This window comes from Anguilla rostrata, chromosome 7 (genome assembly GCF_018555375.3).
Source record: "Anguilla rostrata isolate EN2019 chromosome 7, ASM1855537v3, whole genome shotgun sequence".
In the NCBI taxonomy this organism is placed as follows: Eukaryota; Metazoa; Chordata; class Actinopteri; order Anguilliformes; family Anguillidae; genus Anguilla; species Anguilla rostrata.
The window spans coordinates 40,927,855-40,954,528 of NC_057939.1; the positions used below are offsets into that span (position 1 = coordinate 40,927,855).

At 38.5% G+C, this 26,674-nt stretch overlaps 1 protein-coding gene across 3 annotated transcripts; it reads right to left on the bottom strand.

Moving 5' to 3' along the window:
• Window positions 1–7,155: 7,155 nt before the first annotated feature.
• pcdh10b (protocadherin 10b) lies at window positions 7,156–19,843 on the bottom strand. Of its 3 annotated transcripts, none has more exons than XM_064344330.1 (5): window positions 17,042–19,843; window positions 16,003–16,061; window positions 15,560–15,666; window positions 10,396–10,695; window positions 7,156–8,284 (listed from the first exon to the last, which is right to left on the bottom strand). In XM_064344330.1, exons 1-5 carry the CDS (start codon window positions 19,373–19,375, stop codon window positions 8,265–8,267), a joined length of 2,820 nt encoding a protein of 939 aa, XP_064200400.1. In that variant the 5' UTR covers window positions 19,376–19,843; the 3' UTR covers window positions 7,156–8,264. The 3 variants fall into 3 exon arrangements, with proteins under 3 accessions (XP_064200400.1, XP_064200399.1, XP_064200398.1); XM_064344329.1 differs by having other exon boundaries at window positions 10,538–10,695; window positions 16,877–19,843; XM_064344328.1 differs by having other exon boundaries at window positions 16,877–19,842.
• Window positions 19,844–26,674: the final 6,831 nt, after the last annotated feature.

Consider the following 26,674-nt stretch of genomic DNA (forward strand, 5'->3'; position numbering starts at 1 on the left):
TAGCACCCAGGTGCCACTTCCACTTGACTGAAGCATTGCCCAAATGGCAGTTCTTATCAGTCCGGCAAATGTAATTACACTGACCCAAGCAATGGGGATTTTTATTGGTATTTGAAAGTGTTGGAAACAGTTTATAAGGTTTGTTCTATATGTGTCGCCATTGCTTCCAGTTGTCATACGCTGACGTGTCTGACAAGTGTTGTCCTTATGTGTCATGCAACAGACTTCAGAGGGATGTCGAGTTGTAAGTGAGGAAATTACAACAAGAAAAAAAGAGGTTGGATGTAAAGAGTTTAAGGTAAACCAGTACAAGTAGCAGGTGAAAAAGAGGCAGAGCACAACTATTGATCCCATTTTTTCTCACTTAGCCATTAGCTTCCATCTTCATATAATCTCAGTGAGGATATTTTTAGCAATGAAATAGGCCATCAGATATCCAGGTACCAAAGGATAACTTCCACCAATAAAATGACTGTGCACATAACCTGTTTTAAAACAAAAAAAGTCACAGCCAATAAGGGTCAAGGCGAGAAATGGCAAAAACCTTGGACAGAAGTTTTCTTATGCTGTTTGCTTATGCAGGGCAAAATCTAAGTGACAAAAGATAAAACTGTAAAAGAAACTGTGAACCCCACCAAGTACCAATACATTTTTACCATCATAACAAGCAATGAATATAATATTTTACCTCCTAAACTAAAATGGATATGCCTCATTCACTATCATCCTGTTTTGCCCCCAACATTTTTCAACATGTTTAATGACCAGTTGTATTTTAGGCCCCTACCTTTGCCCCTTTGCTGCAACCGGATCTCAGGTCATACGAGTATACTTACAGACTGAAGCACTTGGCCTCAAAGAACAGCCTGTCACTCTCACAAAAAGGAACTCACTAAAATGTCAAATTGAAAAAAAAATAGTCATTTAAAAAGGAACTCAAAAGCAACTGTACAGTCTGAATAACGTGTACCCTGGGAAGATTTTGGAGGTGGAGACCAGTGGATATTTTTAATTTCCATTTTAATCGGTTTCCAATATCTTTGTAAATATAAAAAAAACAAATGATCTCTCTCTCTCTCTCTCTCTCTCTCTCTCTCTTCTCCCTTTCAGAGATTAATTGCTTATCTTGTTCTCTTCACATCTAAATTCTAAAGACACAAATGGCATTTTATTTAATGGTATATGCTTTTAGGTGTGTATAAGCTTGATGAAGCATGTAGTCATTATCTTTCATTGTAATGTTCTTCAAAGTCTATAATTATGTGTCTCTGGCTTGTAGGTTTTTAGGCGCAATGATAAATTATATATATACTACATTTCCCCCCCAGTGCCCTGAATTCCTTTTTTAAAAAGCCTAAATCTAGGCTACGTTTTTTTTTTCCCAAATAAACTGCATTGGCCTGTTTGTTTGATGGTGAGTGAAGACTGGAGTTCAAAAGTCATTATACTGCATTCACTTGAGAATCAAGTATCATTCTACAAAGAGGAAAACGAGAATACAAATAACCCTGGGATGTATTTCTCTAAGAAAATCTGGTGTACTTCAAAACAGCCAAAAATGTTGTGTGCGTATCCTGGTTCTTACTTTGCTGTCATTTTGATGTATAACTCTCTTTCACACGCTGGCATTTTCGCTCTCAGATGAAAGAGGGCGACGCCGCCTTGCAAATCCGAGACAAAACCCAGAGCCAGGAACCAGACAAATGGGGACGCCTCGCAGAGGCAAACACCTATCTGTTTGGAGAGCATGATCTTCACCAGCCTCCGGGCAGCCACAGACGGATCCGCACAAGGCTGGGAGATCTTGTGATTAGAGGCAAGGCTCAGGTCAAGCAAATCAAAACAGACAACGGAGTCACTGGTCGGCTTAGCCTGTCAGAAACCAGCACCATTTTAGCCCACCACCCAGGGTGTGCCTATCTGGTCACCCAGCATGGTGGACAGTTCTCTCAGCTTGAATCTACATATCTTAAAGACTTTGTAATTCTTAAAACAGTGCAACCATGCAATGTCTTCCTGAAAATGTCATGACAAAGCTCATTAACAAAGAATGTTGTTGTTTTTTTGTTGTTGTTTTTTTCCACTGGGAAATACACAGAAAACATTTTTTTTTTTTTTTAAATAAATTGTGCATTGCATGTTCTATTATAGGTTGCTATATTATCTGAATTATAATTAGCAACTGATACTGAAACTGAATCTATTACAGGATTAAAGAGTGCTAAAGACAATAAATTATGCCCTTGAGTAAAAAGTGAACGTACAAAATCTGAATATGAAAAATAAATAAATAAATAAAAATCTCCACCTATTCCCCAGAGTTTACCCTTTGATCATACAACATGTTTTCAATTTCACATTTTTATATTATGAACAGTGCTGAACACCAATTTCCTAAATAAGCTATTTGTGTAAAGGTATATGGAAATGCTCTAGTATTTAGGTTTATGGTAATTGATAGTAATGCAATTCCACTTATTGTAGGCACTGTTTATTTGTCCAAAAATAGTATGTGCTTTTGGAAAAAGGCACACATGACTGCTATTACATTATTTGCAAGTGGTTTCACAGCTCTGAACAATGTGAATCAAATTCTGCAAAAGAAATTAATTTAGAATAATTGGGTGTCCCATGTTTCAACTTTTTTTTTAATTAAAAAAGTTTACAGACTTTACAAATGCAGAGCCCATTTAATGGTGCTACATTTGATGGAATGCACCAGAAGATTATACAAAGTCCAACAGAACTGCTTGTGACATACTGGTATGACACAATCACATCTGTGCAATGAAAAGAGGTAATATGCAAGATGTACGGGACTGATGAGTTAGCCGTATACTAATGAATATTTTTATCCATCTTTCCTCAATGTAAAATTGACAGGTCTGCATCTGGATTGGATCCCTCTTGTGTAGGGTCCATTTAGATCTAGATCTGCGTTGGCCTCCATCGGATGCATCGCATGCCCTTCTGACTCTGACGATAACCTGCCAAGCACCGGGGCTGGGTGTCTGACAGACTGCAATCTCGCAGGCGTTTGCCATCCCTGGCTATCAAAGAGGCCCCTGTGGAGAGACAGAAAGGAGGTGGGGGGAAGTGGGGGGGGGGAGGGGAGGGGGGGAGGTACAGGGAACACCTCGACAAAACCGTCAGAGCCCCGCACCCCCGCCGCCCCCCCTCCTCTTCTCCCCTACCCCAGCCACTCTCTTCCACCCCCCCCCCCATGTGTCTCAATTCCAAGGTGCAGAACAAAAGGAACACTAAAAGAACAACTGAGAAAAAGTGGCTTCTAAGCGGTAACAAATGGAAGCCACCACATGCCAGGCCTGGGGCATGGAGAACGCCACTCGCATATTAAAGAGGGCACTCTGCCCATTCAGACACGATGAATAAATAAAATAAATGAACGTTCTCCAGAAAAAAAAGCAATTAATTTCAAAAGATAAAATGAAAGAAAAGGTAAAAAATTAATATTTAACACAGCGACTCCTTGCTTGACAGTAGTCTATGACCTTCTGGCTATATGCCAGGTGAAACTGTTACATTTCATGCTCAGACTCACACTATTGTTCTGCCCATTCCGCCTGCTTCATTTCACAATAAGTATCTTTATGAATTGGTGAAACTCCTTCCAACTCCTCAGAAAATTGTGTGATTTTGTGGTGGGTAGTCATGAGAAAATTCAGCATTGCAGTAGCGCCAGTATCTGCAGCACTTGAAGAAGTACCATCATAACAGTATTTAGGTTTCTTTCTTTCTTATTCTCTAGAATAAGTTCCAACCCCCACCTTCTCTCTGAGAGTTTTGACTTTGAAACTCCGAAATAGTTAACAGACGCTCTGCGGTAATAAAATCCATGTCAGGTTTTTTTTTTTTTTTTTTTTTTTTTTTCTCATTTTGAAACTTTAATGCTTGTTTTGGGAATTGCAAGCAATTCATTTTTTTCCCTTAAATTATCTCTCATTACACTTTAATGATTTCCTAATTTAGCGCCTCTTGTGCATTGTCGTATGTGCATACAGCATTAAAATTTGTGGTTTGTCAAAGGAATTAAGGTTGAGGTCATATAATAGGTTCATTTAGGGGGAAGAAAGTTTACATTAAAACTTTAGAACACCATACTACCACATTCATAGCAAAAATCAAAGGTAAAGTGGCAGACAAAATACATAGCTTTCAATACATTAAAAGGAAAATGTGGCAATATACCAGACACATCTCTCAGGATGAAGTCAAATAAAAACAGGTTACCACAACATGAAGGAATATGTTCAGCACAACAAAAGCACACGCAGTGATACAGGTCTAACTGCAACATTTAGTTTTCTGAACAAATACCAAGCAACAAATGTACAATTTCATTACATGTTAGATAATGAAAAAAAAATGGTTATGTTATGGAGCCATGGCTAAACTTTTAATTGATGTTTAAATATTATGAATCATTTGCTGTAGGTGAATAAAATTGCAAATAAAAGCTAGTGAATTGTAAATAAAGCTAGTGAATACTGCACTTGCATCATCAAATGGATTGTGTGATTGATTACTTGCAAGTAATATATAAATAGTAAGTAATAAATATAAGTAATATAATATAATTATATATATATATATTTAAAATCTAATAAATACCTGCCATTCCCCTTTTTTTGTCAATGGAACAGGTTTTGGACAGAATTTACAAGAGGTAATATGCAAGGAAATAGAAAAAAAATAGCATTGACAAAGAATGTGGATAAAGAAGTTTCTGGAAGACCCAAACCGCTTTATCACCACACAACCACTGCATTTTTAATTGAATGCATCAGCATTTGACATGTCAGATTTTGCATGGCAGAGGTTCAAAAATAGCCGTTCCTCACTGGCCTCCTCTGAATAAGCCTCTTCATTGAATTTTAAACCCAAAATCTATTCAGCATGTAGAAACAACCTGTCACTCATCGACAATTAGGTGAATAGCTGCGCGTTCCTACTTCACAGTCCAGAGAGATTGTATTTATTCAGTCTACACCACTAATTTTTATCACAAAACACACATCATAACTGATCTTCTTTTTATTCTATAAAGAATGTGTGGCACTTTCTTTTTGATTATGAATCTCTCTATTTGTACATATAAACTCCTTAATATTTTACATTTATCATTAATTTGGCTAAAGGTACTGCAAAATGCATATTGAAAACAATTGCTTTCTTTTTTCAGCTAGAGAGCACATCAACAGCGGAAGAAATTATCAGATGACAACCATGATAATTCCATTGCATTTTACTACAAGAAACCTAGCGGTAACATTCTCGAACGTTTTATTTTAGGAAGAATTTCAGCACCAATGACACGGCCCTGTACTTCAATTGTCAGCGTGTGTATGACATTATCCAAGTCACACATGTTATTTGCAGTTGTATTCCTTGCACTTACAGCACATTGTGTTTGTTTTACAGTCCTTCTTTAAAAAAAGGGGGGGACGTAGAACTGCCATCACCACATTTCCTAAACGTGTGTGTTTTTTTTCTGGCTAGAATGCAATCTTTTAACAAGAAATAAAGTCGGGGGTGCTAGGGAGAGGCAGTGGTTCACATGCACAGGTTCTGTTTTGTCTGAGTTCAAGCGTGAGAACACACATTCTCTCTTCCTTACTCTGTATGTGTGTGTCTGATACCCCTGGGCAACAATTCACTTCAGAAACTTTTTTTTTTTTTTTGTTTAATTTTGGTTTTACGCATAGGCAACATAAGCAATCACAAAGGGCCCCATCAGGCTGGAGGGCCCTACCACAGTCTGCAATCACAGATTCCATGCCCCCCCAACACTCCCCAGCCCCTTCCTTGATAGGATATAATTCAAACGGAGACCTCTGTAGAGTATTTTCGCAATTTCTTCATATGCGCATTTTTGTATGTAAAACAGACAAAAAGGGAGAGAAAGAAATCAGCAGGTGCTTTAAATTTACTATAAATCACATATAGATCAATTAGCCTGCAATTGATTTCATCGTGTGAGAGTCAAAATAAACCCATATGACATTCTTTGTACCCTGATGGTATATAATTGTTTAAGGTTTTCCTAATAATAGAGAATGTAGAGTCTCTCCGGGTAAAGATAATCAAATTCCATGCTGAAAAAAAAAACAATGTAAGGGTTTTCACTGCTGTTTAAAGGATACTTTTTGACCGGAGAACAACAGGAAGGTAAGGAATAAAATGTCTTTCAACAGAGACCATTACAGTCTGTCAATCAGTATTATTTTTCACCATCACATCAGACAACGCATCTGAAAACCAATAGTATTTCTTGCATTTTCATTTCTTCCAGTCGCATTGTACTCCAGCTAAACCATGTTTTTACCCTTGAATGTACCCTATGATTACATTTTTGAATGTGTGTGTCTGTGACAGCAAATGCATTTAGGCAATATCACAATATCAAATGGCATACAATTTTGGCACTTTTTATGTTAATATCACAGAACTGAATAACTAAGATATTTTTAGGCCAGTTTCAACCTTCCTCCAGGGCAAACTAATTCATTATTCTTTGATGTTTACCTTCAAAAATATATAGTCACCAAAATTAACATATATTCCTTCAGCAAAGACCTGGAGACACCAAGCAAGCTGTTTGGCCAATAATTCTACCAGAGATAATTGTGCCCTGTTTCTTTCATATATAAGATTACTTTAGTGAGTCAAGATCCCATAATTATTATTATTATTATTATTATTATTATTATTATTAATATTAATAATTTATTTTTATGTATTTGTTTGTTTATTTATACCCTGTATTGTCAATTAAAATCATACAATTGTGTCACACCACAAAGTGCACTTAAAATGTACTGCCTGCTGCCTATAATAGTCATAGAGCAAAGTCAAGTCAGTGGAATCCTGCCTTGTACTTCACATCGGTACCTGGTTAACTTCAAAGACGGGGGCACCAAATTAAACAATTATTTATGAGGGATGTCGAATGTAAAAAGAAAAAAAAAGAAAAATAAATAGCCTCACTCTTCTCTGAAAAGGTGATCGGTAAACACATGCATGCACAGGATCTGTTAGAATGATGTGCTTGAGAAAACTGCCCAGTACATGAACACTTGCCTATGGAAAAAAATAAATAAATAAAAATAAAACATAAAAAACACGAGCCAAAACTTTTTGCATTTTCCTGTTTATTAACCAACTCCTGGTATTTACGCTTGTGTGTGTTTTATGTATGTATACCTTTGATATTTAGCTTCTTTTTTAAATTGACCATTTTTGGTTACAATAACACAGAATTACCATGGATTCAAATCTAAATTACTTTCTTTTATTTATAGACATGAATGTCAATATCCAAAAAGTGAAAAATAAACTAAAATAAATAAAATAAAAAAATAAAAATAATAAACTCGGTGGGAGTGAAAATAAGGCCTTCCATTTAAAAACCCACTGTAATGTCACAAGCCATCCGCAGCACTTAACGTCAGTTTATGAAATTCTATGGTGGATAAGAAACTGACCAATGGATACCACACTTTCAGAAAAGTATATGTATATATAGATAGATTTATATAGATAGATTCATATTTATTAAGAAGCTTTAAAATAGTACAGTAAACACTTTGCACACATGATATAAACTACAGAATTAGATTTGTCTCTAATTACTTTGTGGGCCAATGCTGTCCTGACCCAAAGTGTGGAAAAAAAGAAGCTTTTTTTGTTGTTTTCTTTTTTGAATAAAATAAAATAAAATAAAATAAATGAAATAAAACAATGACCACAATCTTCCTTATAAAGTTGGAATAGATTTTGGGAAACACCTGACCACACAAACAGAATATAAAACAGTCAAGTCTAAAACAGTGATATTGCATTTATAATGCACAAATACTTCCTGTACAATTGGCTTCTCGGTGTGAATATAAACAACTAAAGGGCTCAGTGACATTAGAGGACCTACATAGTGCTGTAAACAGGCACACACAGATCAGAGAGGTGAGGCCCACCTCAAAAGTTTCTTTTTTTTTGTCTTTTTTAAAATTTCGTCTTCCGTTACAGTTCCATCTCAACTCATTTCTCAGACCTGCTGAGATCGGTTAGGTCCTTTTGCGGCAGCCATCTTTTTTTTCTCTGTCCCCCCCCAAGGAAGAAAAATCCAAAGGTAAGGTACAGTGGGATTGGATGGCTAAGGTAATGACGCTGAAACTGATGCCTTTGTTTGTTGGTCGACTATTGTGCAAATTCATGCTGTCTCAGGTATGTCCACACGAAAGGAACTAGCAAATCCTTTTCCGTGCTGTAAGCAGAAACAAAAAAAAATGCAATGTTTGAAATGAACTTCGTCTGACAACTGAACAGTTAGTTTCTGTGGAATTACAGATCCATTATCCAAATGGGTATATTTGTGTTTTGGGAAAGGATGCTTCAGTAAGTCGCTGTCTAAGCTCCATTAAGTTAAAACTGTACAAATGAAGGCACACTGTTATATTAGTCAAATAGCATGCAGGGTAATGTTTACCTTTGGGAAATTAACACAGAAAGTGCATGCTTTATTCATTAAGGCCAGCAACAACGGGCAATCATTTAACTTGGCTGCAGACAACTACAAACAAATGGAGTCCAATCCTAATTCTTGATTGCCAGATATGACTATCTGCATTTTTACATTCTTCATAACCCACTCCAATCCACCCACACCCAGTTTGGATTTCAGCATCACAATGTCCACATGAATATAAAATCTATGGGTATCGTATGCCTTGCAGTACTGACATCAGTAATCAATATAGGCAGGTTGAATAGAGATCGAAGTGTGAGGGAGATGGGTTTCAAGTTTTGTCGAGAATATTTTGACCTGCCTGAATTCCAATTAAACAGACCAATGCAACAAGTTTAATGTATCCTAAAGTGCTCTGTGCCTTTGACGTCTGAGTTAACTGAGTCAACAAATGGGCAAACTCAATGGGCCAGAGTTAGGTTAATACTCCTTAGTAGTCAAAGTAACCTTCAGATTGAAATTTTTGGGTGCATAATGAGCGAGTGCAGTTTTGCATGAAAGTCATGGATAATGGCACATTATTATTTGGCTTATATTTAACTGCTACTAAAATTACCTAAAACGATAATGTTATATGCATGAGGCATATAACGCACATTTTATTTTTATTGGTAGCGGTCATTGTTTGTCTGCACCATGGCAGTGAGAACAGAAACTGCCCATATTATTTAAATGTTTATGCTCTTATTATCAGTTCAACTGAAACCAGGCCAAATGTTAACTATGGGTGCCGTGACCAGTGTACTACACTTGTTTAAATGTATTATTATTTGTTTAAAATCTGTTCCGAGTGTGAAGAAGTAGCCTTCAACACAGAACATGTGCTTTTGTTTTCTCTAGATATTCTCATTTAAAAATGTATGTATAATAAGCTTTAGTCACCATTTTCATGAACTGACTGTTGGATTAATTGTGCACAGTGTCTTGCAGGTTACTGATTGATTGGAATGTTTCCTGGTGTGTCTGATTGTGGGCCTATTTAAGATCAGCTGTGTGGATTAACAGGGGGTGAGCTTTTTGCAACTAAGTTTAAGCAGTATGCTAGTAAAGCTTCTGCCAATTTTTTTTCTAAAGGGTCCAAATAATTTAGATGTAAATGCCCAACAACTTTGTGAAGTCTCAATGTCTGCATTTCTGGCTTGTGTTTTAAAAAATTGTTTTACATTTTTTTGAGCTCTGGTCATTAAAAAAAAAAAAAAAAGCCTTTGGTTCTCCAAAGAATCAGTGAGTACTACTGACACAGAGTACTGACATTAAACGAAACAGTGGACATATTGCACTAGAGATTAAATTAAGCCACATTAAATTTGACAATCACTTCATGTAAAACCCCTTGCTGCTCTTTTTAAATGGCACAGATAAGATGGACTTTCAGCAGGAATGCTAAATGCACTGTGGTATCAATATTTTGTAAATGTAAGCTATCTGTAAGTCACCATGGGCAAGGCTAGCAAATGAGGTATAGCAAATAGATATTGTTTCCTAAAATAGCATTGAGTTTGGTGGAATTGTAAGAGGCGATGAAGCATTTAATGTCAATGAAAAGTCACAACAGACATTTTTGCTTAAACCATTCTCATCTAGTTTGATCACACATGCTACAGCCAATTTAAATCAGTTGCCTTCATCAAATGCACAAAACTGGGAAGGAGGAAATTCATAGGCAATGGAAATTTAAAGACATAAAATAATGGAGGCATTTTTAGAAAAAAAGAATGAAGACAGTATTAGTATCAGAAAGAAGATGAAAAGATGGATTACAGCGAAAAGAATTTAATGGCACTTCCAGCCATCTTTGGATTTTAGTCTCGTCGGGATCGGATCAAAGTTAGCAGCTAAAAAATACTCACACAAATAGGGTGGTTTGTAAGGCGCACGTGTGCTAGGCAGAAGTGCATCAAACTCTTTCCTCTCTAGGGTGCCGTGATGTGACTTCTCTTTGCCAAAGGTGGAGAATGATCTGTCCCCAGTTTGCTCTGGAGTTTCAAATACCTCAGTGTCGGGCACAGAGTCCATCCCTGGGACATGCAGATTGCTACGGTAATCTGCAGCCTGACGACCGTCTGATGGCACAAATGAGGGCATCCAACATCTGTCAGAGTGCCCTAGGGCTTTGCACTCTTCCGTGCAATTTGAAAAAAGATCAGCGCCTAGAACGACAAGAGTACAGGAGAAGGAAAAGAAAATCCATGAGGATACAGGGCACACTTCCTAAAATATACTTTTACAAAAAAGTAGAGCTGTTAGCAATTTTTGTAAACATGGCTGCTTGGTTTTATTCATGCAGTGACCACCTTTCCCCTTCATTCTATAATGTTTAGACATTAGTCTTATCCCTGTTTCGGGACAATGTGTAATTTACATAACAAGAACATGTACTCTAGTTAACAATGTATTTGTTTTCTTATTCCAGTATATTTCATTTAACGATTTTTGTAAACATCATTTATTTAAAAAATAAATAAATAACTAAAAAATACACACACACATACACACACACACACGCATACACCAGCTTTGAAGGTGATTCGACACCAAAATTCCCTGATCAAAGCGCACATGAAGAAGCACAAAGAGTAACTCGACATCAACTTGATGAGTAACTTGACAATCTCCAATCACTAATTCCTTGCTCTTCAGCTAAAGATCAAAAGGAATTGCTGGACGAATCTGTCCTGCTGATAAACCTTGCATCATTCGTCTGAGGAAGATTTTCTGATCAAAAGGATGAAAGGTCACACCTCGCTACGTACCATAGAGATATCAAGTGGGTCTTGCTATTACAGATAGATCAAGTGGAACTTTGGAGAAGAATCTCTCTAGTTTAACATGAAGTAAAAAATAAAATAATAATAACAATAATAATAATCCCAGAGACACATCAGAGTTATACAACTCTGGTTGCTTTTTACCATGTATGTCCATCATATAAAAATTTATTTATCCTGCAGTGAAATGCCATTGTGCCATTTTTGTTCATGGTCCTTGGTCCTTTTCTCACAGCTAAATACAATTGTTAATTCAGAAACATGGCTTGCCAAGTTCAGCAATCTCCAAAAATAGTAACAAAAATTTGCTTGCACTGAAAAAAGCAAAAGGTGCACTTATTAGTAAGTCAAATTTAAGGACTGCTTTTCACTGAATACAGATGGTGTACTGAAGAATAAAAACTCCCCAAAAAAGAAACCAAATAAATAAATGCTATGGACCAATGCTTATTTCAATTCAGTCCTGAAGACTCAGGCATAACCATATCATGTGACACACATAGGCAGTAGATGTGATTGGTATGTAACACCATTATTATTATCGACATTCTTGTTGTAGTTGCTGTTGCTCTTGTTGTTGATGTTTTTATGATTATCACTGGTGTGCTTGCTCACCGGCTAGTAAGATCAGTGACCTGCAAAACAATAGGTTAGCTCTCGTTGTCTCAAAGTGGGATCAGTGTAAACTTTCATCTTCTCAATAGGTGAATCTATGAGATAAAACTTTGGGGTCTGTCAGTGGCTGACCATGACTGGAATTCCACAACAGTTGGCCAGGGTTCCCCATGGTTACTGTTGCATGTATTCCTCTCAACAACACACCATATCCCCGACAGGCTATTCAACTCTGCTCAGAGATGCATCTCCTCCAGTGAGCACTAGCTGTCTTGTAGTACTGTCCCCTGTACAGTGTGAAATAGCCATCTTAAGGGTGAATGCCTAAGAAAAGTGTACCTACTACAGTTCTCCCTATGTGAATGGTTATAATGTCTTATTCCAGTTAACAGGACACTGCGGTTAGGCAAATTATTACAAGTGAATATTACAGGTATTTGACCATTACATGAGTTAAGGTGAAAAACCCTGCCTCTAGTTATTTTACCTTGTCATTGGGAAGCAGTGTAATGGTATAAGGGGTGGAACGTTTAACTTAGAGCTTGTGGGTTGAGGTTCCAGGAGGGGCACTGCCATTTTGCCCTTGAACAAGTTATCCAACCATCCATTATCTATATCCGCTTATCCTGAGCAGGGTTGCGGGGGGTACCAGAGCCTATCTCAGTGTGTATTGGGCAAGAGGCATGATTACACCCTGGACAGGCCACCAATCTATCGCAGAGAACATGCAAACTCCACATAGAAAGGCCCAGCCAAGATTCAAACCCACAACCTTAGTGCTACCCACTGTGCCACAGTGCCACCCTTGAGCAAGTTAGTTAAGCCAAATTGCTTCTGCAAATATCCTACTGTATGAATCAGGGGTGTCCAATCTTAAACACCTGATTCTACTTATCAAGGACTTCATTGAAGACTACAGTTTGTTAATTACAGTAGTTGAATCAGGTGTCTTGGTACTGGGCTAAAACAAAAACCTGTGCCCACATTTGGCTCTTTATGGATAATATTGGACACTCCCACTATAATTGGATTGTATAACAAAAATGTTGTAAAAAACAGTAAGATATGCAACTTTCTCCAGATAAAAATAAAAATGCCAATGAAAAAAAAGGAAAAAAGTCTATTTATATAACTTAAGTTATATAAGTTATTCTCTTTAAAATGCTCAGTGGGAAAATGTGCTCTAAGTGCTCCCTCACTCTCTGCGTCCAGCAAACCACAACGTAATGAAATGTGAAAGGAGAGCCTGACAACATTTGATGGGCAACAGTGTTAACTGGCCTTTTTCTACACTGCAAAACTTCAGGTTGAGTTCTGCCCTTCACAGCTATTTCAGAGCAGTATCAACAGGTCTGGCAGCTTATTGGAGCGAAGCGGGAGGATGGAGAAAGCGGGGGCGTAGATGTAAAAAAAAAAAAAAAAAAAAAAAAAAAAATCTAATCCCCCTTGAAAACGGTTTCGTTATTTTAAAATTCAAAGAAAAAAAATAAAAATAAAAATTCAAGCATCGCAGGTCCAAACCTTGATAATAACCTTCATTTGATAATTGGCATGCAGAGGTCTGAAAACAAATTACTGATCAGTCAGCTGTGCCAAGTGCTAACGTGAACTGCAGATGAAATTCAGAAACAGCCAGCAGAGACCACAGGCGCTCTTCACAGAGCTATAGCGCCTTGCCTGCTGCATCGCCGTCTACACAGCAAGCCCGTTCACAGACACGATGGCATTCTTCGGAATGCCATTGCTTTGCGTGTCAAACCACAAAATGACCTATCAAAAAAAAAAAAAAAAATGTATATAAGTGTAATGAAATCTCAGACGGACGTGTCATCTAAATAACAGATGGATTTTCATTTTCTACACAAATTATAACCTCCTAACGGGAAAGAGACTCTAATTAGCTTTCAGCAGCCATTTGGCACCAGCACATAACAATGCATTGTGATCACATAAATAACAAAAACAAAACCTGTGTAACCCACTTAAAATGGTGTGTTTTTTAAAGATTGCCCATACGACACCTTAACTGTCAGATTTAGATTCCATAATTAACCTATAACAAAAGTAGAAATATACTTGATAAGAAAATGCTCTACCATATAAAAGATAGACACAGACATAAACATATATTATCTCTGTTTTGTAAGCAATCAATCACTGTTATATTAAACATCAATTATTTTGTACTATGCTAACCAAATGGTATTTGCAAAAGTCATTGCACAGTAATATTTTTTTTTTTTAATCATTTCAATACCAATAATATAATGTAAACTGTTTTAACATTAACAGTAAGACAGCTTAATGTGGTTTAAACTATTTGGGTTATATAGCAATTTAACATTTAAGCACCCATTACAAATTCCTCCCATTATGCAGTTATTTACATGGGAAGTGCAGTAACAGCTGGCAAATGCGTATACATAAATATATAAACATGAATGTATATCTAGATAGAAGTGATTGGGAGGTCAGTTGTGCTCCCAAAGTCAATAAATCTCAATTGTGCAGGCCGTAAAAACCTACTCGAAACCTACTAAAAGTTTTGCTCCATTATTGCAACATGGTTGATGCTAGCTGATTATAATTCAATACATTTTCATTTTAATATGTAACACTGAGACTGTACGTATCACTAATTTACAATACATCCATGCCTGTGATATGAAATTATTGCAGTGTTATTGGTTCCTATGTCAACAGCCATAACATTGAGAAAATCTTGTGTTAGTTTGTAGAGAGACAGAGAAAGAGAGTGAGAGAGAGGGGGGTGGGGGCGGGGGTGGGGCAAAGTGTGTGTGTGTGTGTGTGTGTATGTGAATAAATGAACTTTCTGGGTAAAACCCGGCATATCATTATTTTCGTGGAATGATACACGAGAGGAACGTGGGCGGGAAGGGGGTGGCAGGTTTGGGGGATGGCACATAGTTTATGAATTGCCTGTTTGTCTCAAGCGCAACACATCTTCTCCTAGTTCCCACACCGTCAATGGCAAGTCAGTTTTGTTCTTAATTCAGTTCCATTCCTCAAGTAGTGAATGGCTAATGTCCATCCAGGAAGGCCTCATTAAGACTGCATATTTATAAACACTGGAATTCAATTAGCAGTGCCATTCAGTGGTGCTTTTGTTTGGTAAGTGTTCCCAATTTAAATAGTGACAAAGAGTCTCAGACAATAAAACTGCATCTTTAACTCTTTGACCTTGGAATAGTTATCGTCCAGTTTGTGGGAAGATCACGTCACTAATACTTTGCTTGGTATTTTGAAGTTATATATATATATATATATAAGAGAGAGAGAGAGAGAGAGAGAGAGAGAGGGGGAGACAGAGAGAAAGAGATAGTTAAACTCACATTCCATAAAGCTTTTCGCACGCAAGGCCTTGCAAATTGCTGTCCTTTCAGCACCACACTCCGGTGAACGGCAAGAAATTCCGGAATATACTGCCCCCTGACCGCAACGTGCAATGTAATCCGAGGTTCAAGTTTCCTCCGCAAACATGTCTCCAATAAACCCGGCAACAAAAAGCAATCGCGGAAAAACGAGACTTTGGATCTGTATGGAGAACCAAATGGAGTCCCTTCAACGTGAGAACCACACCGTATCAATCGATATACAGATAAGCACTCACCAGACGAATGACCTCGATTGGTGGCGTCATGGTCGCTGTCTCCTTGTTCACTGTCACCGTGTCCACTGTCTTTGGAACTCACAATATCTGCTTCCTGGAAAGCAGAACTGAAAAATGGCGGGGTTTAGCTAATTGAAACTGGCTATTCACCAGAATAAATAAATAAATAAATAAATAAATAAATAAATAGCACACACGCATATATATATATATATATATATATATATATATATATTTATACATATATATACGCATATATATATATATACGCATATATATATATATGTGTGTGTATATGCGTGTGTGTTATTTATTTATTTATTTATGGGGGGGGGGGTGGCGCTGGATGTTCTGATGTCACGGGTTGAATTGAATTGTTTCGCTTTAAAGGATGAATACTGTTTAGTCGGTTACTGGGTAAAACTGAAGTCAGACAACCTTACCTGTTAACACGCCGAGGTCTGTCAACGAGGTAACTGAGTTCCGCTCGCTGGTGTTTTGTCTAAAAGAAACACATCCTTTTCAACATGCAAATGAAACTAGATCTATTCAGTGTAAAAACACTGCGAATGAAACTGCTAACAAAGCTACGAACACAATTACTTTTCCTCTGGAAAAGATGAAGACAAATGCATCCCAACGCTCAGAAAACTGTAAAGTCTATACAATTTGTATTTTCTCGTATAATTGGCGTGGCTTCATTTATCTCCCCACCCGGGAACCAGCGAAAAAGCACGGGTTAAATGCGATTATGTGCTGAACTGATTCCGTCAAATACTTCAGCTAAAGGCCAATCTTTGTACTGGCGGTAGTCTGAAAGACTGTGCTAAACATTCTTAATCCGCATTCATAGGACGACGAGTTTTCTTGCGCATACAGCAGACTTCATTGACATGTTTATGTCAAATAAGCAAAAACAATGATGTTATTATTTATTATTATTATTAATAATAATAATAATAATAATAATAACAACAATAACAATAATAATAATCATCATCACCATCATCATCATTTTGGCTACATTGCATTGTTTGCGTAATTTGATCCTAATCTCAAAACAGTGTTGCATTATGCTGTATGGTCAAAATAAGGCAATGACACCGTGCCTTCAATGTCTACAGTGGCAAGGGTGTCAATATTGAAATACTTAGAAATGCAAACCAAATTTGTAGTCCGGGTGTTAATTTTTTTTTTTTTTTTAAAGAAAAAAGAATGGCTATACACATACTTTCTTGTGAATCTAATTACAGTATCATTTACGCATAATTGTGATAATTCAGCGCATGCCATGTAGAGGTATATCAAGACTCTTACCTCGTTTGATAAAATGCTGCCGTTAGATATGATGTCAGGCTGCTGGTCTGTATAACCTGTCACTATGGCTCCACAGGGATTGTGGTCAGTGTCTGTGCTCCTAGCGGGACTACACGGCTTTAGGAACATGAGATCAGTTTTTGCCGATTCCGGGGTAAGACATACCTGGTAGCAATAGTTCTGGTTTTGATGGTGGGAACCGAAGCTCCCTGATTCCTCAACCGGGACCTGTGCGGAACTGGTGACATTAGCGCTCTGCACCAGCATTATATCTGACTTGCTAAGCTTTTTCTTTCGGGCTCGCGCCTGCCTGCTACAGCACGAGCTGCAGCACAAGCAACAGTCGCTGGCCAGGCATGTGTAAATGTTCAGCTTTTTGTCCTTTTGACATCTAATGGCCAGGACGATCATCGCCAGGAGAAAGATGAACGATACCGAGCCCAGAGCAATGATGAGAATGAGAGTCAAATCGAGCGAGTTTTCTTTTGCTTTAGACGAACCCCGGTCACCACTGTGACCCTCGACAATGCTGTCGACCAGCATCACGATAACGCTAGCCGTAGAGGAGAGGGGAGGCTGTCCGTGATCCCTCACCTCAATCAACAAGTCGTAAAGTTGGTGAGGGTCTCTTTTGGTTGATACTCTCCGAGCAGTTCTTAATTCGCCAGTCCTCCAGTCCATGCGGAACATCCCATTTTCGTTTCCTTTTTGTATACTGTAAGACAGACGGGCGTTCTCGCCGTCGTCCGGATCCATGGCAACAATGCGGGTCACCAAATATCCAGGTTCTGCGGATCTTGGCAAGGGTTGCTTCGCTGTGCCATTTTTGCCAAGAGGGGCAATGACTGATGGGGGGTTGTCGTTTTGGTCCACTATAATTACGTTGACTGTGGCATTTGACCATAATTCTGGGTCCCCAGAATCCTTCGCTTGAACCATAAAGCTAAAATCTTTTAATTGTTCATAATCAAATGATCTCAGGGCATAAAGATAGCCATTTTCGGAGTTGATTGAAACATAGGTAGAAACAGACATCCCCTGAATTGCGCACTCCATTATGGAGTAAGAAATGTAAGCGTTTTGTCCGATGTCTGGATCTAAAGCGCTCACTGCGTAAATATAAGCACCCGGTACATTGTTTTCAGTCACATATACATCATAAATAGGTTGAGTAAACGTTGGTGCATTGTCATTTTCATCCGACACTTGTACTTTAATTGACTTACTTGAAGCGAGAGAAGGAATGCCTTTATCTCTAGCAACAACCGTGATTGTGTACGAATCGGCGTTCTCTCTGTCCAAAGGTCCATCGGTAACAATTGTGTAATAATTCCTAAATGACGATTTTAGCTTGAAAGGTACGTCTCCGAGGATTTCGCAGTGAATCTGTCCGTTTTCCCCAGAGTCTTTGTCGGTTACACTGAGCAATGCGATCACAGTGCCGGGGGCAGCCTTTTCGCTTACAGACTCAGTCACGGTGCTGAAGCTGATCTCGGGAGCATTGTCATTCACATCTATTACTTTGAGCAGAACTTTACAATGAGCGGGGACTGCGTTGGGTCCGAGGTCTTTTGCTTGCACATAGATTTGGTACATGCTGCTCTCCTCATAGTCCACCTCCCCGCTCACTTCAAGCCTGCCGGTCCGTGCGTCAATATTAAACAGCTCCTTTATTCTGGGAGCGATGTGATTACTGAATGAATACAAAATTTCGCCGTTCTGACCCTCGTCCATATCCGTGGCGTTTAGCTGAATGACCAGTGTGCCCACAGGGGAATTTTCAGGCATACTCACGGTATATACTGACTGGTCAAATACTGGGACGTTATCGTTGGAGTCGAGCACCTTAACTACCAGTAGCGCTGTACCAGTCCTCTGAGGCAAACCGCCATCTACCGCTGTCAGTACGTACCTGTGCACCGCCTGCTGCTCCCTGTCAAGGGGCTTTTCGAGCACTAGTTCGGCGAACTTGTTTCCATCTCCTTGCGTTTGCACATCGAGGTAAAAATAGCTGTTTGTGGTGATCTCGTAGGTGCGCAGCGCATTGGTGCCAACGTCTGGGTCGAAGGCGCTCTCCAGCGGAAAGCGGGTTCCGATGGTGGCACTTTCTGAAATTTCTACGGTAATGTCAGTCTCGGGAAAGCCTGGTGGATTGTCATTGATATCCACAATTTCAATTTCAACGCGGAAAAGCTCCAACGGGTTTTCTAAAAACACCTCCAAGTGCAGAAGGCATGTGGCACTCTGTTTGCAGATCAGCTCCCTGTCGATTTGTTCATTCACAAAAAGCACCCCGTTCTCCAAATTCACTTCCAAATATGGACTCCTCGAGCTGGGCACTGTTTGGAACCTGCGCGACGAAAGTTTTGTTATGTCCAAGCCCAAATCCTCGGCAATATTCCCCACAAAGGTCCCATGGTCCTGTTCCTCCGGAACAGAATAGCGTATTTGGGAGGCCACCCCATCCAGGAAACAGAGCAGAACGAATAGGACAATCATCTCAGATAAGAAGAGCACTTGTGTTTTATTCCTTCAGACTTGAATTGACATTTCCCACCATCTTAGTCCACAGAAAGGCGAAAAAGTAAGGCTTCTCTGACGAGAAACGTGTCCCCTTTGGTCTTATCAACCGAAAACCATTCTGTCGCCTTGATTAATGTAGCCGTTTGATCGCCGACTGTTGTTTTGTGAGCTTTGGTTTTAGATACGTCACTGCAATACAGCAATTCGATACATCCCTATGAAAAATACAGTTAATTAAATAAAGTAACTATTTAGCGCAAATGTACCTACATAGCTAAGAAAAAAACAAAAACTCAATTACACTTATTCATATTTTGTTGCTTGGGTTTGTTTCCAATCACAAATGTCCAGTAATGTTTGTTTTGTCCATTAAAATCTATTTTACTTTATGCTTTTATATGATCTCCCTGTCCCGCGAGCAGACCCAATGATCTCATCTGGCAGACTTCTGAACGCCAACTGCCCAGTCTTTCTGGTTTTGCGCAGCGCTCTCCTCCTACCAGCCAATGACAGCCATCGACACCCACAGAGGTTACACCTCATTGGGTACTTGTAACGTCAACAGGAGCTCGTCGGGGATCTTAAAAAGATGCCGTTTAACATCCTTGCAAGTTGCAAATCATTGCCTTGCTTGTCTGGTGAAAGAGTTAATCGGCAATAGGAGAGAATGTGGTACAAAGAGGTGCACAAGTTGTAAAGCAACTGTCTATCGCTTTGTTAAGTGAGTACCTTGATATCGTCACAACCGAACATGTATTCGAACAAAATGTTTATGCATACGGATGGCGATCATATTCCTTACTGAATACAAATTATCTTTATTGTTTTTAAACATTCGGCGCTTTCAAGGCGAAGCACTGTTGTGGTGCTAACTTTGGAGGACCCCCTTATACATTGAAATGCACATTTAGCTTACTACATTTCTGTACATTCAAGCAAAATAAATCCATAGAAATATGTGAAATCGTTATAATGTCAAGTAATCCGTAAATTAGTTGCTATTAGTGGTTCGCACTCAAAAGAGAATAGCTAGCTTCAAGATGGGTGTAGTCTACAGTAGATAGTTGCATGTAGGGTGTTTCTTAGTTCATGACCTGTACGGGTCTGTTCAACACCGTCCACTCTGAAATGCTGAAGTTTGTTGCACGCGCCAGTGTAACCACTATAATGGTATTAAGCAACCAGCGGTGGTACATAAACATACAAGTGTGTGTGTGTGTGCGCGCGCGCGCGTGCGTGTGGTTTAGCGAACGTTTCAGTGGAACTCCATTGGTTTCAATGGTAATCCAATTTAGCGTTTTAAGATACAGTTCAAAATGAAGTTCAGCAAGCAGTTGTCACCATTATTCGCTACAGGTAATAGCAAAATAAACATGCTTTGGTTTTGGTGGCATGTTAAAACAATGCAAAGCAAAGAAGACTGCTCAAATGTAATTAATTGCGCCAATTACTCTTGACATTCACCATCCAGGCAAAGCTGACAGCACGGTAATTAAATTTTCTATTTTAAACTGGCTAGTCCATTACGAAGCAGAGCGCGGTTATTTAGAAAGAGAAGCTGTGATCAATAATCAGATGACTGTGCGCCCTTCGTGAATATTAATGCACCCGCCTTGTTTTATACAGACGAATGCAAAGAACCAAGGCTGCAGCAGCCCTGGTTGTTGGGTGGCCATTTACTGTACACCGAAAAGGGTCTGCTTTACTACTTTTCATTACCATCACTCTCTCTCTCTCTCTCTCTACAGCTTAGTAACACTTGGAAGCTTGTTGAAAATATTTTGCATTTTCCACAATTGTAGGCTACACGCGCCCCCTAGCGATTACAAAAGGATAAGACCGGCACACGTGTATTAACCCGTTCATTCGTCGTTGACAGCGCGCAGGACTGCTTTCGATATGTTGATCATGTGTACCCATGCAAGTCATGTCCACTAATGTGTTTACCGGAGCGACATTTTCCCCGTGGAGAGCTAGATTGAATGTATTTATTTATTTATTTTATTTGTTTATGCCATTTGGTGATGGCCTAGACACTGCATGGTCTGCATGGACACATTCTCAGATCCTCAGTTTTGGCAATCAGAAATTGCAAAATGAAAAGGTTATTGGAGAGAAATAAGTATATAATTGTGTCAGTATCTGTGTATTTGTATTATCCACACACACGCCCAGAGAGAGAGAGAGAGAGAATGCTCTTAACTAGTACACTTTAAGATGCATTCAGTACACATATATACTACACGTTAGTTAAATTGGTTTATCAAGTTTGTTTACATGGTTTAAAACAATTATCTAAAAAAAAAGGATCATGATGAGGAAAAAATGCAACGTAGTCGTATTGTGGTCATATATTTATGTAGCCTCGTTTAATATATAGTCCATAAAAAGGGGAGATATAAAGTAGTTGGTGGTAGGCTAATAGAGGACAAGAGCTCCCTCTAGTGAATACTAGTGGTAGTATGTTTGAATTCTCTCTGAATATGTCATTACTGTATACATTAACAACAGGGAAAGTGGTTAATCAAAAATGGCACATAGGAATTCGAGATATAAACATATAATTACAATAAGAAGTGGATAATCATTGGTGCTCAACGGGGCTCCATAAATCTAACCATAAAACTGATTAAATTATTTTATTTTATTTTTCTGGTCAAGCTATGAGAACACTTCTCTCAAAAATACTTTTAAAACCAAGCTTCTGTAGTCTGTAAGATACTTTTTGGTATTCAAAAAAATAAATAAATAATAATAATCCTATGATACCTTTATGAATAGATAAAGTCTTCATAACTATTCTAGACTATGAAGAAGAGGCTATATTGGAAGCATTATTGTATTCCCTGTTTCTTCTTTAGTCCAAGCATATTTTAATACAGATGGGATATTGAGCCCTACCACAGCTTCCCTACAACAGAGTCTGTTGGTGTAAACAGTCTTGTTAAAGTTAGCATGTTCAGACCACATTGACATCCAGTGAAGGGGGACAAATAAAATCATTCAAGGCTAGTTTTACAGGGAAGAGATCATTATACAATCTAAAGATAATTGTGATAGATAGATTAAGATGTGCATGCAACAGCCTGCGGGTTAGAATAAGGCCTGTGGTGCGACCTCTAGCTGTGAGATGCGACCCCACCTGCCAGCCAAAGGACATTCTTGCAATCCAAAATTCCCAGGATTAAGTTCTTTTCGTAGCTGTTTCCCTGGTTGTCTTCCTTGGCAGAATCGGGAATTGAAACATGAATGAAAAAGAAAAAAAATGGATTACTCTAGTCTGTAATCACCCTGACACAAAAACACAAATTATACCAAACATTCAGTCATGTGCAGAAGTTTGTTCATGTCTGAGATAGAGAGCAAAATCTATAATCTTCTATAAACATATAAAAAATGAAATCATTATTGACCTTACAGGGTATTTAAGTACTTTGTTTAAAAGTATGAGAAGGTACTGCAGAATCAAGCAAGGACTGCTAGAAAAGTCAGCTAGCTACAGGATAACGAGTGGAACTTTCCATACTCATGTCCACTTCATAGACTTATTAAAGATGTTTGGTTCCCAAGAAATGGTATATGTTGCATGCTGACACATACTGAAGCAGAACCATTTGCTATCACATACAAAGGCAATTGAGTTCAACAGTAGCATTTTTAAGGATATAATCGGGTGTAAAACCACATATGGACTGTTTTAATATGATTGTGATCGGGGTTAAACTTGTGGAACAAAATATATGGATGCTTCTCTGTTCATTTTATACAGTGACTGTTCTGGTTAATGTAACAATACCATGTCTTGTGACTGCTTGAGAACCAAGTATGATGCCATTTTTAATGCTGAACATGGAGTGATTCGGACACTATACGTTCCGAAAATGGTTGTAATAATTCTATTTTAAGTGAACGAAAGAAAAACAAGCACATAATTTAAAAGTTTTATGCCTGTATGTGGCACACCCGATAAATATTTTACCCTTTTAAGCAGAAACTGTTCTGAGCTCTAGCAGAACAGGCCACTTCAGTCTAATGCCTCATGCCCCCCTGGGGAAACGCAGGCCATATTGGCTTCACATTGGTCTGAATGCAAGAGATGCTTTCAGGAGCTACTCTCGGCTTTTGACTGACATGCAACTGATGGGTCAATTCCATGTTCGTGGGGGGAAAGATAAAAGAATCATTTGGCAGGGGGATTGTTTTAATTCAGAGCTGTATTTATTTATTTATTTATTTATTTATTTATTTATTTTACAAAAAAGACAGCAGTGGAAATTGCGTGCCTAATATTGGGCCTCAGGTCGACCAGACAAAGTACGCATGGCTTTCAAAATAAGCAGAGTTGGCAGACATTCGACACGGCGCGGTTTACTTCTCTGGCACCTCGCGAAACAGAATTATGGGAGACATTACTGGAAGTGGACTTGTTTTTTGCGCAGAAGTGGAGCCTGCGAGCCCGCAAGTCTCCAGTACTTCCTGTGTAGGGGCACACACTTGACGACCTTAAAGTGGAACACCGCACTGTTTAGTGTGCATTTTGCACAATCATTACTAATTCAGTAGTCTGAAAATCTGACAGTCAGTACCTTGTGTCTTCGTAGCAAGATTTTTTTTTTTTTTTACCTTACTTAGTAATGGTGGAAATGCGTCATTGACAACGTAACAGAAAGTTGTCATACATTTGCTATTGAACTTTGAAATGGCTTGGTGTTTTGTGGTATACTAGAAAAAAAAAGTATCTTTGTATTATTAGTCTTTAGAGCAGCATACAATCATTTGTGATATGCCAGAGGAGAGCTGGCTCAGGGTCAATGTGTTGATTACTGACCCAGCACTGACCATATCAATGGTGTGAATAATCCAATGTAATGAATGGGAACGCCATTGTATGACTCATGCTATTATACACTGGGATTTAGCATTTCCACTATGCAAGTATCATGTGTGAAATACAACATTGGAACTCTTTCATTCTGCCAACATAAAAAATTAAATATAGGCAGTACTTGCCCTGAAAGTCAAGGTGAAAGTTTTTTGTGGTTAAAGATCCTGATCAAACCATTAATGGCCTTTGTGTCTTGCAATATACCATTGTTATTCTCTCACTAATTAGATTTTATGATAACCATAGCCTAAAAAGTATTCTTTTTTTTCTAGTTAAGACAATTTGGGTCGTTTTCAGGAATTTGATTTAGGCTATGGACATCCTGGTCCAATGCCAACACATTGTCACAGGCCACATATGACTTAACCAGCTCTGAAATGCAGGATTAAAAAATAAAAATAAAAAGTTATGCAAATTTCAGCCAAAAAAATTAGTTTCTTGTGCTTAATAGTCATTTTTTTGGCCACTTACCCCATTTTTTCACCTTGCTTTCCAGGGCTTATGTACCAATAATATCAATCACTGAAAAATACATCACAGGTAAATTGGAAAGAGGTTAACTTCTCAAGGTAGCACAACTAACGTACTGTAGCTATAGCTAGCTTACAAATACCACCACGGTGGCACCAAAGAGACTTTTTCGATATACACTTCACACCACTTGAAAGTGCTCAAGTGGCAAAAAGTTCCAAAATATTCATGCTACTGCTATTCCACAACTAAAATGGGTGAAATGTACATGTTCTGATGATTTCAGCCTGGAACTGTGGGTAGTTGTGCACAGATGTAAAAACTACTCATAGCCAAGTTATGTATAGTTGTAAAATCTGTACTCTGTCTTTTTATCATATTGGTCACCCCATTTAAAAGGAGGGTAACTCATGGAGGATAACTCAAAATCTCCTAACTGGTATTGGGAATGTCTATACAATTCAGTAGACATTTCAGAATTTGGTTTACCAGTAAGTGAGATACAGTCTCAAACAGATGCTAGGGCTAGCTTCTGTTGTTAGCAGGTAAACGCTAAAGCTGCTAGTGTATGTTTAGCCGAGCAAGTGAGATATGTAAGCATAACATGTCACAGAACACCACCATTTTCATTGACAATTAACACAGGTTTATTACATTTTTTGTATGTGCATTTTGTTGAACAGATCAATGTCTCCAGGTCGTGATTAAAAAACTGTTTGTTCGGTACATGCCCGCCCTCATCTTCTATCATACCGAATGATGCATGCAGGCAAACGCACAGTGCTTGAGAGAGAGAGAGGTCACTCGCCACAGATTTATGAAAACACTGAAGCGCAGTGCTGCGCTAAATATAAAAACGAAAGCGTGACTTGACACGTCAACCGTCTTAGCGTCTTATATTTGGAAAGGGAGTCGGAATTTTAATCAAGGCAGATGCGTCCAGTCACTGAAGAACACTGGAGAAAGGTAAGCGCATATGTGACATTAAACAAGGCAAATAGAATCACGGCAAGTGAGTCCGCTGGGGGTGCACAGTGTGATTACTGTTCGAATAATAATAAACAGGGGAACAATTTATCACTTGTCGACATTATGTGAAGCTTTAATTAATTACAGTAAGAACACAAGGTCAGTGCTTCAACTGTCTTGTACCTGCCAAGAGGCCGAAGATCAATAGTATGGAAATGCTAAGAGAGTTTGTGAAGTTATCACAAACTAGGTTAAAGCCAAGTAGATGCCTTGTTCATACCTTGCAAGCAGAATACAATCTCTGTCTCTGTCTCTCTCTCTTTCTCTTTCTGTCTCTCTCTCGCTTCTGTTTTGTCACTCTCATTCCCATACCCTTTTTGTCAAACTACACCCCACCTTCACGACACTCCCTGCCCTGCCCCCCATCCCCGCCCGCCCCCCCACACAATGTACTGAGAAGAAGAAATTTGCACAGATGTTAAATACCCACCAGATAAGTCAACCAGCCATGACACTATGTTTGAGGTATACTACAAGAATTTCATATTTGAGAACAAATCATATTTATGCTAATATTTCCAGGTCATAACAGTAATTATGACTGATATTTTAGCACTGGTGGGCAAAAATGTCACTGTCTTTCAGATGACAACCATTTTGTATTATGCAGCCCCAGGAATCTGCCATTGCGACCTATGCAAATGATGCTAGTTATTTGTTGTACATTGATCAAAATATTTAGTTTTGCAGTTGAAGTACGTGAAATTTATTAGGGCAATACCTTTTTCACTCAGTGTTTTCATAAATAAATAAATAAATAAATACAAATCAAGCGGCTTTGAATCGAGACAAATTCAGTCTATGAAAGAAACTAAATCATGTGTAACAGAGCTTTTATTTCTTTGCTGGATTTCAGACTCGAGGTCATAAATCATGGGAGAGAGAGGGAG